A 13780-nucleotide genomic window follows, 5' to 3' on the forward strand; every position below is an offset into this window, starting at 1 on the left:
AGCACGTGGTAGAAATGTTTCGCAAACGTTGGTCCGTCTTCATCTTGTTGAAGCGCCTAGTGGCTCTGGCTCGGCATTCCGCCCGGCATGGACTTAAGGTGGACATCTTAGATTAGGCGCTACTAATACGTAGATAGTGATTGGACAATCATATGTAGTGCTCCCACGCACGGACCTCTTTATGGCAGGCTTCCCCATTCTAGCGGACTTTCAATTTTGCTTCCTTTTAGTATATAAGGACTCCTCTCGCATCCCCACTCTGCGTGCTCTTTTCCTTCGCACTCAGAGTAAGTCCCCTTCGTCGCCCTTGCGCATTATGTAGTATGCTCACCGGACCCCTGTCTAGCTAACACCGTGTGTATTAGGTACATAGCTATACAGCGTGCTCTTTCCCTTCGCACTCAGACTAACACCGTGTGTATTAGATCGTGCCCGCGTGCCACTCGCCAGTTCGCGCTCGCGCAGCCCAGTCGTCGTATCACGACAATACATCTTTCATCTGCCACATCGTCCCCACTACACTCCGGAAGCCAGCGAACTGCATCGCGGCCGCCAGGTGGAGCGCTTCGTCCATCGCGCTGTCTTGCGTCTGTTCGGCGGTATGGCATGCAGACAGTACTGCTAATTTGGCATTATGAAGGCCCGCCTTGATGATGTCGAATAAAGTGAGTCGTTCGCCACCAGAGAGTAGTAGCGCCGAGTTGAAAGGCTCGCCTGGTTTCAGCGTACCGTGGCAGGCGAAGTGCACCCACGGGCTCTTTGTGAGACCAGTAATTACTGCCTCGCGATTGCATTGACTCCCGACGGAAATTGTCAGCTCATCCTCTGCGAAGGATGTACGAAGGACTGCGACTTCGTCATTCATCGCTTGCAGCGACTTGTCGAGCGGAGCGACACCAAGGAGGCTGTCACGTTGTATTGGCCTACCGCGGCCAGCCGCCCTGGCTTCTATGAGTGCAGTAAGTTGGTGTGTAGGAAGATATGTACATGTCTTGGAGGTACACCTTGTATTTGCTGTGTTTTGAGTGTGGAGCCATGAGCGGGCCTGCTGCATGCAGTGGTAGCGCGGACACCACGGAGGTCGGACACCACCAAATCTGAGACCCTTCTTCAACCCCAAGTTCTTTCAGCTTCTCCGAGACAGGGCCTACAACAAGCTCCGCAAGTTCTTCCAGTGTTCGCCGCAAGACTCGATCATACTTCTTCGGAGCGGCGCTCAGAGCTTGACGCGCCTTCAACAGGTCGTTTGACCAACTGATAGCCTGCTCATAGAATGCGTCCGAAAGCTCAACGCAGCCGAGATTCTCGCCAGGGCCAATAATAAGAGCATCTGAGCGATACTTGCTGTGATTGACGACGATAACCGGGCCCTCTGCCGAAACGACCTTGAGTTTGTTGTATGAAGGAAGCCCAAGAAAGTCTGGGAGCGTCGTACGAATTTGCTTGATGACTTCGTCCAGTTCGGCTGACAGGCGTCGCTTCGCCTCCAACATAGGCCCAAACCGATCGTTAGCTTCCTCCACAATCAACTGCTCCGGGAATGGGCTCATAGAAGTGCTGATTGCATCTAATGCACGACTCGTCTCCAGAAATGCATCCCGAAGAGGCTTCAAGCTCTCATCGGCGGCCAGTTGGTCGAGGGGCGTCCGTAGACGGCGGACTTGGGACCAGAGCAAGGCTCTTCCCTGCTCCAGTAACTCCACGGCGAGTTCGAGATTTCCTTGGCTGATTGTGTACGCTGCGGCATCCAAAGACAAAGACCCCGACCCCTGCAGTCGAACCACATCATGCTGCATCTCCAATGTCGGGGTAATGGTTAGATTCCGCTCCAACAGCTCAAGACACATGCGGTAGGCGTCGAGCGTCGAAGAATGATGTTCAGCATGGGCTAGCTGTGCCCAAAACATCGCGGCCCGGAGCCGATCTAGATGGCTGTGAGTCGACTCTGAGAGTGTGCTTGTTTCGGGTGTGAATACAGCTTTTCGGTCGAATCGAAGACGACATACTCCTCCTTAGCGTAGAAAATAGCGTTGAGGATATCCTCTCTGTGTTCAGTGATACGATACCTGCAACAGAGAGCAGACGCGAGATTAAACAATAATCGTTGAAATCCCGAGGAACCCAATTCCAGAGGGTAGGACGACAGTATCCCATACCCCCGGTCAATACACTCGTCGAGGTCTTCCAATTTACCGAGCACTTTGTATCGCTCAAGCAAGCCGGTGTTCAGGTGGGTCGTTAGACAAGGCTGGGTGAATGGCCGGTTCGGAGAAATGAATATAACCTCCCGGGAGTAGTCGATGGCTGTGTTCAAATTTTCAAGTTCTCTGGTCTGGTTGTATCGAAGCTGGGAGCACATGGCAAGGATGAATATGATGGATGAATGGGAGAAGCTGTCGGGCGGACGGAGTTGTAGCGCTTCCTCTGTGTGCCGCATGCACTCTTTCAGGACTTTAGGGTCCTCGGTATCCAAGTTACGCAAGGAGAGGAGTACTGTTAATTTGTATAATGAGAGAATACGGCCTGGAGACTGGAGAATATGTAAGGATAACTCCTCTTGAAATAATGGAATGCAGCTGGCCATATCTTCCATCCGTTCTGTCCAGGAGAATCGCGCGAACAGAGAAGACGATAGGATGTACAAAGCGCGTGAGCGGTGTGGGTGCCCTCTCGGGCACAGCGATAGAGCCTCATAACTATACTGGACGCTGTCCCTGATATCGTCCAACTGGCCGGTCCGGTGAAAGCGAGCTATCAAGACCGTTGGCAGAGTCAACATCGAGTCAAGACGAGTTGAAGACTCAGCCGGGTCGGTTGCCATCTGGAGTACTTGTTTAAAGTAAATGATTGAATAATCCAGGTCTTCCGGATTGCCACCGATACGATATCGTCGTTTGAGAGCGTTTGCCAATCTGTCCATGATGGACGTGCGGTAAAGATGGCCTGGAGGACAATGTGCAAGCGCTTCGTAACAGTAGTCGACGCTCCCCCTGAGGTCCTCTCGCGCTTGGAAACGATCGAAGCGGTCAAGGAGTGAGTAGGACAGGATGTTGAGTACCGTGGCTCGTTCTGGTACCCAGGGGCCGCAAGCGGCCAGCGCTTCCTTCCCGCGGGCTATGCTTTCTTCCAGGTCCTCAAGAGCTCCGTAGGATATGAGGCGACTGAATAGAACATCTGTTAGCCTGCTTAGAGCTACTGCACGAACAGTGAACCCAGGGGACAGCAGATCGACAGCTTCACGGAGAGAGGTGACACTGTCGTCTATGTCTTCTTGTCTGCTAGCAGCCATAAATCGAGTATGTCTTGCGGCGGCAAGGTTGATCAATAAGCGTGGACGTCCGTGATGACCCGGTGGGCATAGCGCAAGCGCCTCATTGGTGTGCTCAATGCCTGCGTCCAGATCTTCCTGCCGCCCTTCTTCTGTTGAGCGAGTAATGAGGGCGAAAGAGAGGGTGTCCAGCAGGGTCAGGCGAAAAGGCATTGCAGGGGAGCAGAGCTCGAGGGCTCTACAAGGCAGCGAGATCGATTCCTCCAGGTCTTCCAACCTTCCGGCGTGTTTGTAACGAACGAAGAGCACAATACCCAGGGTCCCCAGAGCACGAGGACAACCGGGATGCCCCACATGACAGAGGGAAACAGCTTCTTGCGCGTACCCGATAGCCGCCTCTAAATCAGCAGGCTCGTCTCGTTGCTGATACCGAGACAGCAGGCCGGATGGGTGACTCTAATGGGCAGCACGAGACAGCTTCTTGAGCATACTCGATGCACTGATCCAACTCCGGAGAGAGGCCCGTCAGCTTGAAGCTAGTGAGCAATGACGCAGCTAAAGCAGAAAAGAGGGAAGCCCGGCTGTAACGTGTGAGGTCAGAAAGTGAGAAGTTGAGGCCTCGTTTGATAGAGTAAACCAGATTCTGGCATTCGCCAGTGTTGCCAATATATGGATGCGATGGGCGATGCGTGTGGTCAGGAGGGTAGAGGGGGGTAGCTTTTCTGTAGAGAAACAATGATGGAGTGCTGTGCTGATCTGATGGAGGAAAGACAGATATAGCTTCGCGCGTAGAAGCTCTGGAGTCATTGTTGGGTCCACCGGAAAGATTCTCGCGAGCAATGCCGATAGTCTCGTCGCCCTTACTAAAAGATAGATGTTGGAGACCCTCCCGCGACATAGTGACTTGTTGCCGGAGGCCTGTCACGACTAGTCAGCGCATTGAGCTGCCATACGTCTAGAAAATAATGACCAAGATGTTTCGATGGTTGTGCTGGAGCAACTACAAATACAGAGAAGATTAGCTCGTAAATAGTTGCCACTCCTCATATTTTTACGCACTGAATATCTAGATTCTTGAAACAGACGAGTTCCTGGGCCTGACTGCAAAAGATGTCGTAAGGAGCTATGTGGTGCAAGTAGTGGCAATACGGGTTTGTGTCAATTTGAGTTCTGTCGTGATAGTCAGCATAGACGTCCTACCAGTAGGAGAAATACATGATGTACGAAAAAATGTGCCAAGCACCTGAAGACGGTACAAGATCACTTCACCGTGCGAGTTACGCGGGACTTCGGATATGATGTAGGTGAGTTGGTAAAGACAGAGGCTGAAGAGGCTGAGAGCAAGCTATGGAGTGCGTGGCCCGCTCGCGTAGAACTGCCATACGGAGCTACCCGTCTCCTCCTGTCAAGCAGAAACGGTTGCCTCGTGGAGGTCCAAACCTTGTGTCAGCTCGTGGGAGAGGCGCAGTCGCTGACAACATCTCGTTTGAAATATGTGGAAATCATATTCGCGAAGTCGTATCGCGTGATGCTATCTGCGCATTCTAGCAATATCAGTGCTTTATATACATCACGAAGAATGCTGTCAGAAGCGTAGGACGGGGGACAGGTCTTATGGACCAAAGCAGTCAGCGAAGATGAAGAGGCATGAAATGACAGCCAGATAAATCAATCACGCACTAGACAGTATCCTCATAGGTGTCGGCTCTTGTTACATCCTCGTATAGCTGTCGCCGTGTAAGGCCCTGGTGTAATAAATCCTATGATGCAGCTGGGTATCAAGTGAAGACGACGTATACAATATCGTCCTGACGCTGCCATTAGTTGAGGCGCACATGCAGACTCGACTCACGATATTAGACTGTCTCGACATCAACAGATTAAACGCACACCCAACAATTTTCGATGAAAGCACACACATCTTTTATATTACTGAGCTCGTCAAGTAACATTCTCAAACTCGGCGGGGCTGGCCGTTGGGACTACGGACATCGTCAGCTCGCGACATTCATGCATGGACAAACTGCGCACCTCCTTAATTGTCACCGGATCGTCGGACAAAGCATTAGGCTTACACAGGACGTACAGCCGCCGACGGCAACTCAGCCGAAACGTGTGAAAGCCGTCATCGTAGAAATGTATCTCACAATGTCAAGTCGTCCACTCATGCTAACGATAGCAATGCTATATATATATATTATAAAACCATACCGTCTAGAGGATGCGAGCAAGTCTTATGGACCGAAGCTAGGGCGAGGATCAGATCCGAGGACTTGAACGACAACTGAATGAGCTCATTACACACCAGACAGCGCCACGACGGATGGCAGCTCCTATCACCTCCCCGTATAGTGGTTCATCGGCAAATCCAGATACAATGGATATTATGCTGCGGACGGGTATCGGGTACAGAGGAAGTATACATGTACTGTCCCGACGCTCTCGTTAGCCAAGTCATCGACGCACATGATCGGATCTCAGCACCATAGGGCTATCTCAGCACCAGCTCGTCAAACGCCTGCCTGACATTCTTGATGAATGCATACACGTCCCTTGTACTATTGAGCTCATCGAGTAATATTGGCAGATTTGGCAGGAAGGGACTGGTCGTTGGGACTGCCAACACAATCAGCTCGGCGCATTCACGCAGAAACCGCGAGCGTACCTTTATAGTTGTCACCAGAAACGTCGATCACGACGCTGAACTCGCGCTGAGGATCTGTAGGGTCGATATGAGTGAAACGGACGAGAATCTTGTCCTTGTCTACGCCCTCGACGACACCGCGCAAGCGGAACTGGCACTCGGTCAGCTCAGGAGACGTCCTTGAAGCGTGTGTGTTCAGCAATGCGTGCTCACGCTCCCGTTCTGTGCACTGTTTAGCGGGAATACAAGTAGGGATGGGGTGAACGCACCGCGCCGGAGGTTGTTGACAACAACGCGTCGTTGTTCAATCTCAGCGTCCAGTAAGGCACATTGTTCCTTGATGGAGGCAAGTTGACGATCAAAAGCGGCAACTGCTAGCTCTGCCTCTTTCCGCTCCTCCCGCTCCTTCTCCAAGTCTGCTTGCATTCAGCATCGGTCCGACCTCGCAATATGCGCCGTTCCTCACCGGCAATGAGCTCCAGCTCCTTGACCTTGCACGCATGTGTTTCATTCTCATAGCTTTGTATCTTCTCTGCAGTCCTCTTCTTCTCATTTATATGGGTGGTTTTCCTGCGCGTGATCTCTGCTTGCGCGTTCTGCGCGTAATGTGACACGGCTTTGAGGAAGTTGCGGGTCGAGGTCTCATAGGCTTCAATGCGCAGGTCAATCTGTGGGTTCTGCTGCGCGAGGATGGCGACGAGGTCGAGCTTAGGGACGCGGAGGACATGCGCCATGGTGGAGAGAGAGAGAGACAAGTCGCGTCGGTTCCCCGCGTACGATCACAAGCGCTTAGGGCGCATCGCGCGTGTTGAACTTGCTTCGCTCCTTCTTCGATAAACCTTACGAGCACGTTTACCTCCACCACCACCTTCATCCGAGCTGCGCCGTGGCTGTTGTATCGCGTCTTTGTTATCGAAACAATACACTATCAGTCGCTCGAGGAAATGGGCGACTGCGAACGTGAAGCCCTGGCTGTGCTCAATGTTTGAGTCTGGACGTCCTCCCTTCCATTTTCCGACCGCTTTCTGAGAAAACCCTCTTTTGTGGCGGAGCACAGTGCATAAAGACTCTAAGCCGCTGATCCGCAGCTGCCGCTAAGCTGGCATACCCTGTTGTTATTGGCTCAATACTTCAGCTCTATCGAGTATCGACAGATACATGAGCGTCGGTGGAGTGACTGCAGTCCGACAAGCTAACTCTTCTAGGGCGACAGCTGACAGTGTTGTGAAGATTACGCGCGCCGAGACCTGTATGAGCACCCACCACTGTGAGTGAAACGTGTTCTCACCTACCCTCCTTATCATAGATTGGAGTCACAGAGCAGCGAAAGTCCGTCCAGACTTGCGATCTCTCATAACAGCGACAAGGAGATGCAAGCCCATATCTACTCAGGTCGAACGCGCAGCTGCCACTTCTGAATACCCGAGAAACATCTTGTTTGAGTTTGGGTTCCACATTTCTGAGGCCGACGCATTTATTTCGCAACCCACTCGGATGGCCATGGTACGAGTCCAACTGGAAAATCTCTGTGTGTGTCGACCAATACATTCTCCCTCCCCCCTCCGCAGCACTGAAAGGTGTGCTGATACCTCCACCTAGAGCATTACCGGAACCCGTCCACAGCAATCACATTTCTCCCCCTCAGATCTCATGGCTCGGACAAAAATAATCAGTTAATGTCCCCTTCAGACTCTCCTGACGCATTCACACACGGCAATCTAGTGTATTCGACAGATCGTCACCTGTCCTCGCGGCTCCGGTATGCAATCGTGGACTTTTCGCTCGCAGGCCTCACACTTTCCTCGTACAGCTATCCCATGAAAAATTTAGTCGCCGGTACTCCCGGGATGCTATGCTAATGGAGCGTCCCAACTGCCTCCAATTAGGACACACTTTGGTAGTTCACTCACATGTCCGAAAGGGGGCTGTATTAGGACCCGACGATTAGTCCGGTAAAAAAAAAAGTCCAATGAAGCCATTGAAGGATTTATATGTGAGTCAAGACCGGACCCGTATGACGGCTCTACAGCGCGCCACGTGAATACTCTCCGGACAATGGACTGAGGGACGCGACCTCGATCGTTGTGCGCGAAGTGTAATTCACATAGAGAATATGCCGGGCTACCCAGGAGGACGAGGATCTTGAGCTATCAAAGCCATCGGGACGTGTATAGTACTTTTCTATACCCATTTGTGTCTCACGCAGACTGGTGAATGTGCAGACCGGAAACGCCACAAGGCCAGCGCTTCAAAGCTTGCACGCTGACCGTCATGTCGCTGTCGACCACCTCGACCACCACCTATACCCTCACTAAATACTCACGAGCATACCCCTCACAGAGCACTGGATCTCAAGAGAATGACTCTGAATGGCAACATTTCACCAACCCCGTGATTCGGCTTGTCCTTGACTTGAGAAAATCTGCGCGGGGAGAACTCGAGTCGTACAGAGTTCGCGTCCTTTGGTCATTGAACGCAGGAAAAGATATGATGGAAGTAGATCAGCAGGATGTTATCTTTGTGGGTCGCTCCGTATCTTTTCCTGAGCGACGCGTTCATCCCGCGCACAGGAGGACTTGGATCTGTTGTTGTTCTCTGATCCTCCGGCTCAAAATGGTCCCCATGGACTCCCTCTGAAAGCCGTCTATCGGAATGCAGTAGTGGGTGTACGCTATTTGCACATTCGTAACCTTAGTGCCGGAGCGTCTCCGGTAAGTGTATTCGCTTTATCTCATGGTCGAGCTAGCTATATGCGCATCGAAAGGTCTACCGACGCTTCCAAATGAACTTTCAGAGCACGGCAGACGCTACAAGTGTTATCGAAGCCATACGACATGTCTGTCCGTGCAAGGCAAATCCTCCACAGGCCGCTCTTACTCGAGCTGCCACCATGACGCTTGGGCAGACAACATCTATCGTTCGACCCTCCGTGCCCGCCTCTATCAACATGCCCCCGCCGTCGCTTTCCGCATCTGTGGCGACTAAACAGCCTCTAAGACCCTCTGTAACTATGCAAGTTCGACCATCATCATCTGTGCTGGCTCCAACGGTATCTCCCGGCAAGATGACCATCTCCTCTCCAGTAGCGCACAACACCCAGCCTGTATTCCAATCTTCTGGACCCGCTTCTACTCCAACGAATGATGCTTGCACTAGTATGGCACTTTCTTCCGCCTCGTACACTGGTTGTGATACGCTATGGCCTCCGACGTCTTCCGAGGATCTCGCTCCGCTATCGCAGTCGGGACCATCTACGGTCTCGTCCACGGCTTCACTCCATATCGCGCAGTGTCCGCACCCCCCTATCGCTGCTTCGAGTGCCGCTACGACTGCACACATCCAGGCTGCTGCCGTTGTTGAGACCCCGACACCTGCTGCTCTTACTACTCCGCTGTCTGCTCCCGCGCCAAGCGGCCAGGGCTTAGGAAGCGATGAGCCAAAGAAAGCTGGCGAAATTTCAAGCATGGACGTGGATCCTTTGCCTCAGATTTGCCCCCTGCCGCCGCTGCCAAAGTCTTCAGAGCTTTGTGATATTCCGAAGCCAGAATTGGAAGCTCTCATTGCTGAAGTTGTGCGCGAGGAAGGTTTCGTCAGATTAGTAAGCTACACTGCAGTGTCAATTCGCTTGGGAACCTGACCTTACTTTGACAAGCTCGAGAACCTAGATACACTATGGCGAGTCAAGGCGTTCCTCGGAAGGTGACAAGAACGCGTTCCACAAGTGCTTACAGTGACGACGCCCGAAGGGATGCATAGCTACCGAACGTAAACTTATTTTTCTTGCTACACTCTGAGACACAATTAGTCTACGCAGTGTTGAATTCCTACCCTCAGGTTTTATTCTGAATGAGATACATCGTAGGACTACAGCCCTCTTAAGCAACGTAATGAAGCACATTCATGTCGTCGTCGTCCCTGCGCAAGTACTCCTGCTCGACGAGCCCATCGATGCGCGCCTTGATCATCGTCACCTCGGGATGGAAATGCTTCGACACCGCCTCGATCGTCGCCGTCTTGAGCTGCTCGTAGTGCTGCTTCTTCTTGCCCTTCATGATGCGCACGATCGCCGCGTCGAGTGCGAACTTGCGGTCCGCCTCGATCATCGTCTGCGCGCGCTTCGCCTCCTCGGGGGTCTCCTTGACCTGGATCGAGTTGATGTGCACCCGGAAGGCAGGATCCGTGAAGTCGGCGCTGAAGAAGAATACGTCATCGTCGTGCACGTCTTTGCCGGGCGGCTGCTTCCTCAGCACACGCTTCTTGCCGCAGGCCAGACTCTGCAGCGTCCGGCGCAGCTCGCCATCCTCTGCAACGGCGGCCGTCAGCTCAGGAAAAGATAGATATCTAAATATCACAGCTTACCCATGCTTGTTTGCGATTTGATCTCGCGGAAAGACAGCTCCTCTATCTCATTGAAAAGCAGTAAAATAACAGCCTGGTACAGGCTGACCGTCAGCTCCTTCACACCCGCCTTGAAGCGGGCGCGCAACGTCGCGTGCCCAAGTGCGTGGTCCCAGTCGAGCTTCCTGCCCTTGTACTTCTCTTTGTAGAACTCGGTGAACTTGCTCAGCTCATCCGACATCTGGAGCATTGTTCGTCAGAACGCGGCGCTACCGTACGCAGATGGACAGCATACCCAGACAGGCAGGACTATATCTTGCTTGCGTGCAGTAAATGGCCAGACGCTGCGTTGGAGAACCATGAGCGACAGATCCACATCGCCCTTCTTCTTCTGTCTGTACTCGGCGGTGAGGTCACGCGAGAGCGCCAAGTCGGTGAACATGTGGTCACCCATCCCGAACTCGGGATCATATTCTGCACCAGCATGTTAGTGTTTTTCTTGCAGCGCAAAGCTACCGTACATACCCTCTTTGAGCTTGCGCAGCATCGCCTTCTCATGGTCGTCTGATGCTGACTTCTCAAGCAGGAGCCGCCTGGCAAGAGCACGGTGGTAGAAGGTCCGGAAAACATCTTTGTCGTCCGTGTAGCGGTACAGCGCAAGTGCTGCAGCGAGCTCGGCAGCGTAGTCCCGATCGTCGCGCCCCTTCTGTCCCCGGCGCATTGCACGATCGAGAAACTTGGCGATCATCTCTGCCGGCTTGTTGCGGCGTGCCTTGAAGCCCTCTGCGAAGGCGTCCGTGACGGCATATCCAAACTCGCGGTTGGCGCGCTTCTCGATGGCCGGGCTATCGTCGACGTCCATGGATGTCGATGGCTTCGAGGGAGTCACTCTCGGGATCGGGGCCTCGTTGTAGAAAGCCTCGTTAACGACCGTGTCGCAGTTGCGTTTGAGAACGAGAAGCCGGTCCACCATCTGATCGTCCATCTTGGCATCTGTGACGATCTTCTTGACGAAATTCTAGGGATAGCAATGAGCAAAGATCCAGTAGCAACGGGAAGCGATCTACCGTGACGTAGAGCTTGAATGCAGCCAGTAAAATCTTCAAACCGCCTACTGCAGAGAATAGGAGGTACATTCTGTGCAGACGATCCAACGAAGGGCCTTCGCCTTCCATGAGTGGCTCCATAGCTGCGCGACAATCAGCACGGGTAGAAACAGCCACTGGCAAGCAGTCACCTACAGCCGTTTGCAATCCAGTCCAGATGAGCAGTAAGGAGGGCAGTGTCTGTCTCGAGAGAGATCTTCTGGATGCTCGACTCCAGCAAAACAGCTTTGGCACGCTCTATCTCTTGGTCATGGCGATCTTCGGCATGCTTGCAGAAATCGCCGGGTCGGAGAGTTTCCCGAAGTTGTTTGGCCTCCTCCACGTAGTATTCGTGCGCCTTCTTGATGTAGAAGCTCTCGAGAATGTCTTGATACAAGCCGTGGCGCTGCAGTTGCATTACGAGCGCGGATATCAATGGGCGAGCCTCGTGCGTTGTGCGCTGCTCACGTTCCCACATGGCCCATTCTGTCAAGCCTTCGCGTATATGCTGAACGACAGACTCGTGCTGAAAGATGCGAGTGTAGAAACCGCTGTAGGCCAAGGACCTGTAGAGGATGTTATTAGTCATACTTTGATCTGTGTCACCGATCTGCACACACGCACCCAATGTCTTGTTTCTTCTGACTGACCAGGTAAACTCGGTCCAGATATGCAAGCAGCGACTTCATGAGAGTCTAGATAGAGGTTAAGCCGTGCGAAGGCTGAGGGCAAGATGAGACTGACCACTTGCTTGTCGAACCAGCTGCACGTCTCAATGAATGGCTGAAGCCAGGCAATACCTGTATGAGAGGTTTCCAACAGATCTCTTAGAAGTAGCCCGAAGCAACGCTCCATCTCAAGCTTGATGCTCTCGTAGATCCCTTCTCCGTTCCGCGCGTTCTGTACGACGGCTTGACATGCTGCATATATCTTCTCGTAGGTCGCTGGAAGAGACTCTGTTGTACCTTTCGCGAGTAATACACGTACGGACCGCCGAACGAGTGCGAGGTCCTTATCGTATACACTCTCGGGTTGCACATTGACTATACGACTTTAGCTACAGGCGGCATTGCACGAATCGACCCAGCTTACTAGGAGCACCATGAAACTTCAGCACTATAGTAGCCGACTTCTCGCCCGCATGCTCATTATCCGCGACAGCGGCAGCGCGGGCCCTAGATGCAGACGCAGAGTCAGAGTCGTCTGCAAGACGCGGGACCTTGCGGGTAGGTGAATCCGACCGTGAGTCTTGCTCCACAACAAAGTCGGACGAGTGGAACGCGGAGAACGCATTGGAAGAGGGGAGACTCAGTAGCGTGTATACGTCGATGACCGCCATGGTCATCGAGCTCGTGAGAATGCGCCGGACGATGCGCGCGATGAGGTTTTCAGGTTTTTATTTATTTGAGATAATCCTTTTGGGGGTTATCTGATAGCAACTCTGGCCTTGTGGCACGGAGCGCATCACCGCATCAGGACTTTAAGAACTTTAAGAAGGCGCATCATTGTCTGCCCTCTGCCATCTCTGGACGTGTTATCTTCGTTTGGAATGTCTTCCGCGTTCTGCACGTCGATAATCATGATCCCTAAACGTTCAACGTTCACGTTCAACATCGATCCACTTCCTCTATCTCTCAATTTTTGATTATTTTTGCGTTCCCCTTTGGTTTTCGAATGGTTTTGCCAACAATTACTTAGTCTTGTGGCTCCTTCTCCAGCCCTCCTAGCCCCTTGGCTTGTACTTCTTCGCAGTTATGGCACCGACCCGCTCGAAGACTCGAAAGATATTCGCAGAACCCGTAGCCGGAAGTCCATGGATTCTGAAGTCGAGGGCAATGAAGACATTCAAGGTTGGTAGACCTCCTGTAGATCCAGTCCGACTGGCTCTGACTTCGTTGAAGCTCACAGCTACGAATCTGGACACCATCTCTCCGATATCGAAGAAAAAACCCTCACGGCGGAAGTAGCGCCATGGTCAAGTACAACCTGTGCGACGTCGAAGCCCTCGCGCAGAGTCTACAAGCTAGCCCTTCCGGAGCTGCTCCTCCCGCTTCAGCTGTAGAGCTGGCGGGGCCCAATGGGCCCAAGATCCTTCACAGTAAGGCGAAAAAGAAATATCTGGTGGGTGCTCACATGCTTGTGCACTGGAACAACCTAAACATCTTCGCTCAGCTGACAAACGAGCAACTGAAAGGGATTAAGCCTATCAGTATAGAGCCTAACCCTTACGGAGGACCCTATCTCATGAAACACTACAATGCTTGCGACGTGGAGAAACTTGCAAATCGTCTGGGTTTGCCAGCTCAAGCACCAGGTACTTCTAAGAAGCGAGTCTCGGCGCCGCCGTCGACTACTTCCAGGAATTCTAAGGGAAAGACTGCAATGGCAGTGAAAACTTACAACGTTGATCACCGCTTCGATCATAATTATCAGGAAGGTGCTTTC

General features: G+C 52.6%; 4 protein-coding genes across 4 annotated transcripts; 1 reads left to right on the top strand and 3 right to left on the bottom strand.

Moving 5' to 3' along the window:
- Positions 1-478: 478 nt before the first annotated feature.
- On the bottom strand, positions 479-3481 carry PHACADRAFT_189758 (uncharacterized protein; the record flags this gene model as incomplete). Its single annotated transcript, XM_007390019.1, has 3 exons — positions 479-941; positions 988-1956; positions 2007-3481. The coding sequence occupies 3 exons, from the start codon at positions 3479-3481 to the stop codon at positions 479-481; spliced, it is 2907 nt and encodes a 968-aa protein (XP_007390081.1).
- A 2066-nt stretch (positions 3482-5547) lies between these two features.
- On the bottom strand, positions 5548-6661 carry PHACADRAFT_179844 (uncharacterized protein). Its single transcript, XM_007390020.1, has 4 exons — positions 6379-6661; positions 6182-6328; positions 5934-6134; positions 5548-5884 (listed from the first exon to the last, which is right to left on the bottom strand). Exons 1-4 carry the CDS (start codon positions 6644-6646, stop codon positions 5760-5762), a joined length of 741 nt encoding a protein of 246 aa, XP_007390082.1. The 5' UTR covers positions 6647-6661; the 3' UTR covers positions 5548-5759.
- Positions 6662-8169: 1508 nt separating this feature from the next.
- On the top strand, positions 8170-9549 carry PHACADRAFT_167950 (uncharacterized protein; the record flags this gene model as incomplete). Its single annotated transcript, XM_007390021.1, has 3 exons — positions 8170-8432; positions 8483-8623; positions 8677-9549. Exons 1-3 carry the CDS (start codon positions 8184-8186, stop codon positions 9547-9549), a joined length of 1263 nt encoding a protein of 420 aa, XP_007390083.1. The 5' UTR covers positions 8170-8183.
- Positions 9550-9614: 65 nt separating this feature from the next.
- On the bottom strand, positions 9615-12690 carry PHACADRAFT_167952 (uncharacterized protein). The gene is made up of 9 exons (XM_007390022.1): positions 12428-12690; positions 12080-12378; positions 11960-12030; positions 11492-11901; positions 11318-11439; positions 10776-11268; positions 10546-10724; positions 10272-10491; positions 9615-10215 (listed from the first exon to the last, which is right to left on the bottom strand). Exons 1-9 carry the CDS (start codon positions 12678-12680, stop codon positions 9788-9790), a joined length of 2475 nt encoding a protein of 824 aa, XP_007390084.1. The 5' UTR covers positions 12681-12690; the 3' UTR covers positions 9615-9787.
- Positions 12691-13780: the final 1090 nt, after the last annotated feature.

This window comes from Phanerochaete carnosa (genome assembly GCF_000300595.1).
Source record: "Phanerochaete carnosa HHB-10118-sp unplaced genomic scaffold PHACAscaffold_1, whole genome shotgun sequence".
Classification (NCBI taxonomy): Eukaryota; Fungi; Basidiomycota; class Agaricomycetes; order Polyporales; family Phanerochaetaceae; genus Phanerochaete; species Phanerochaete carnosa.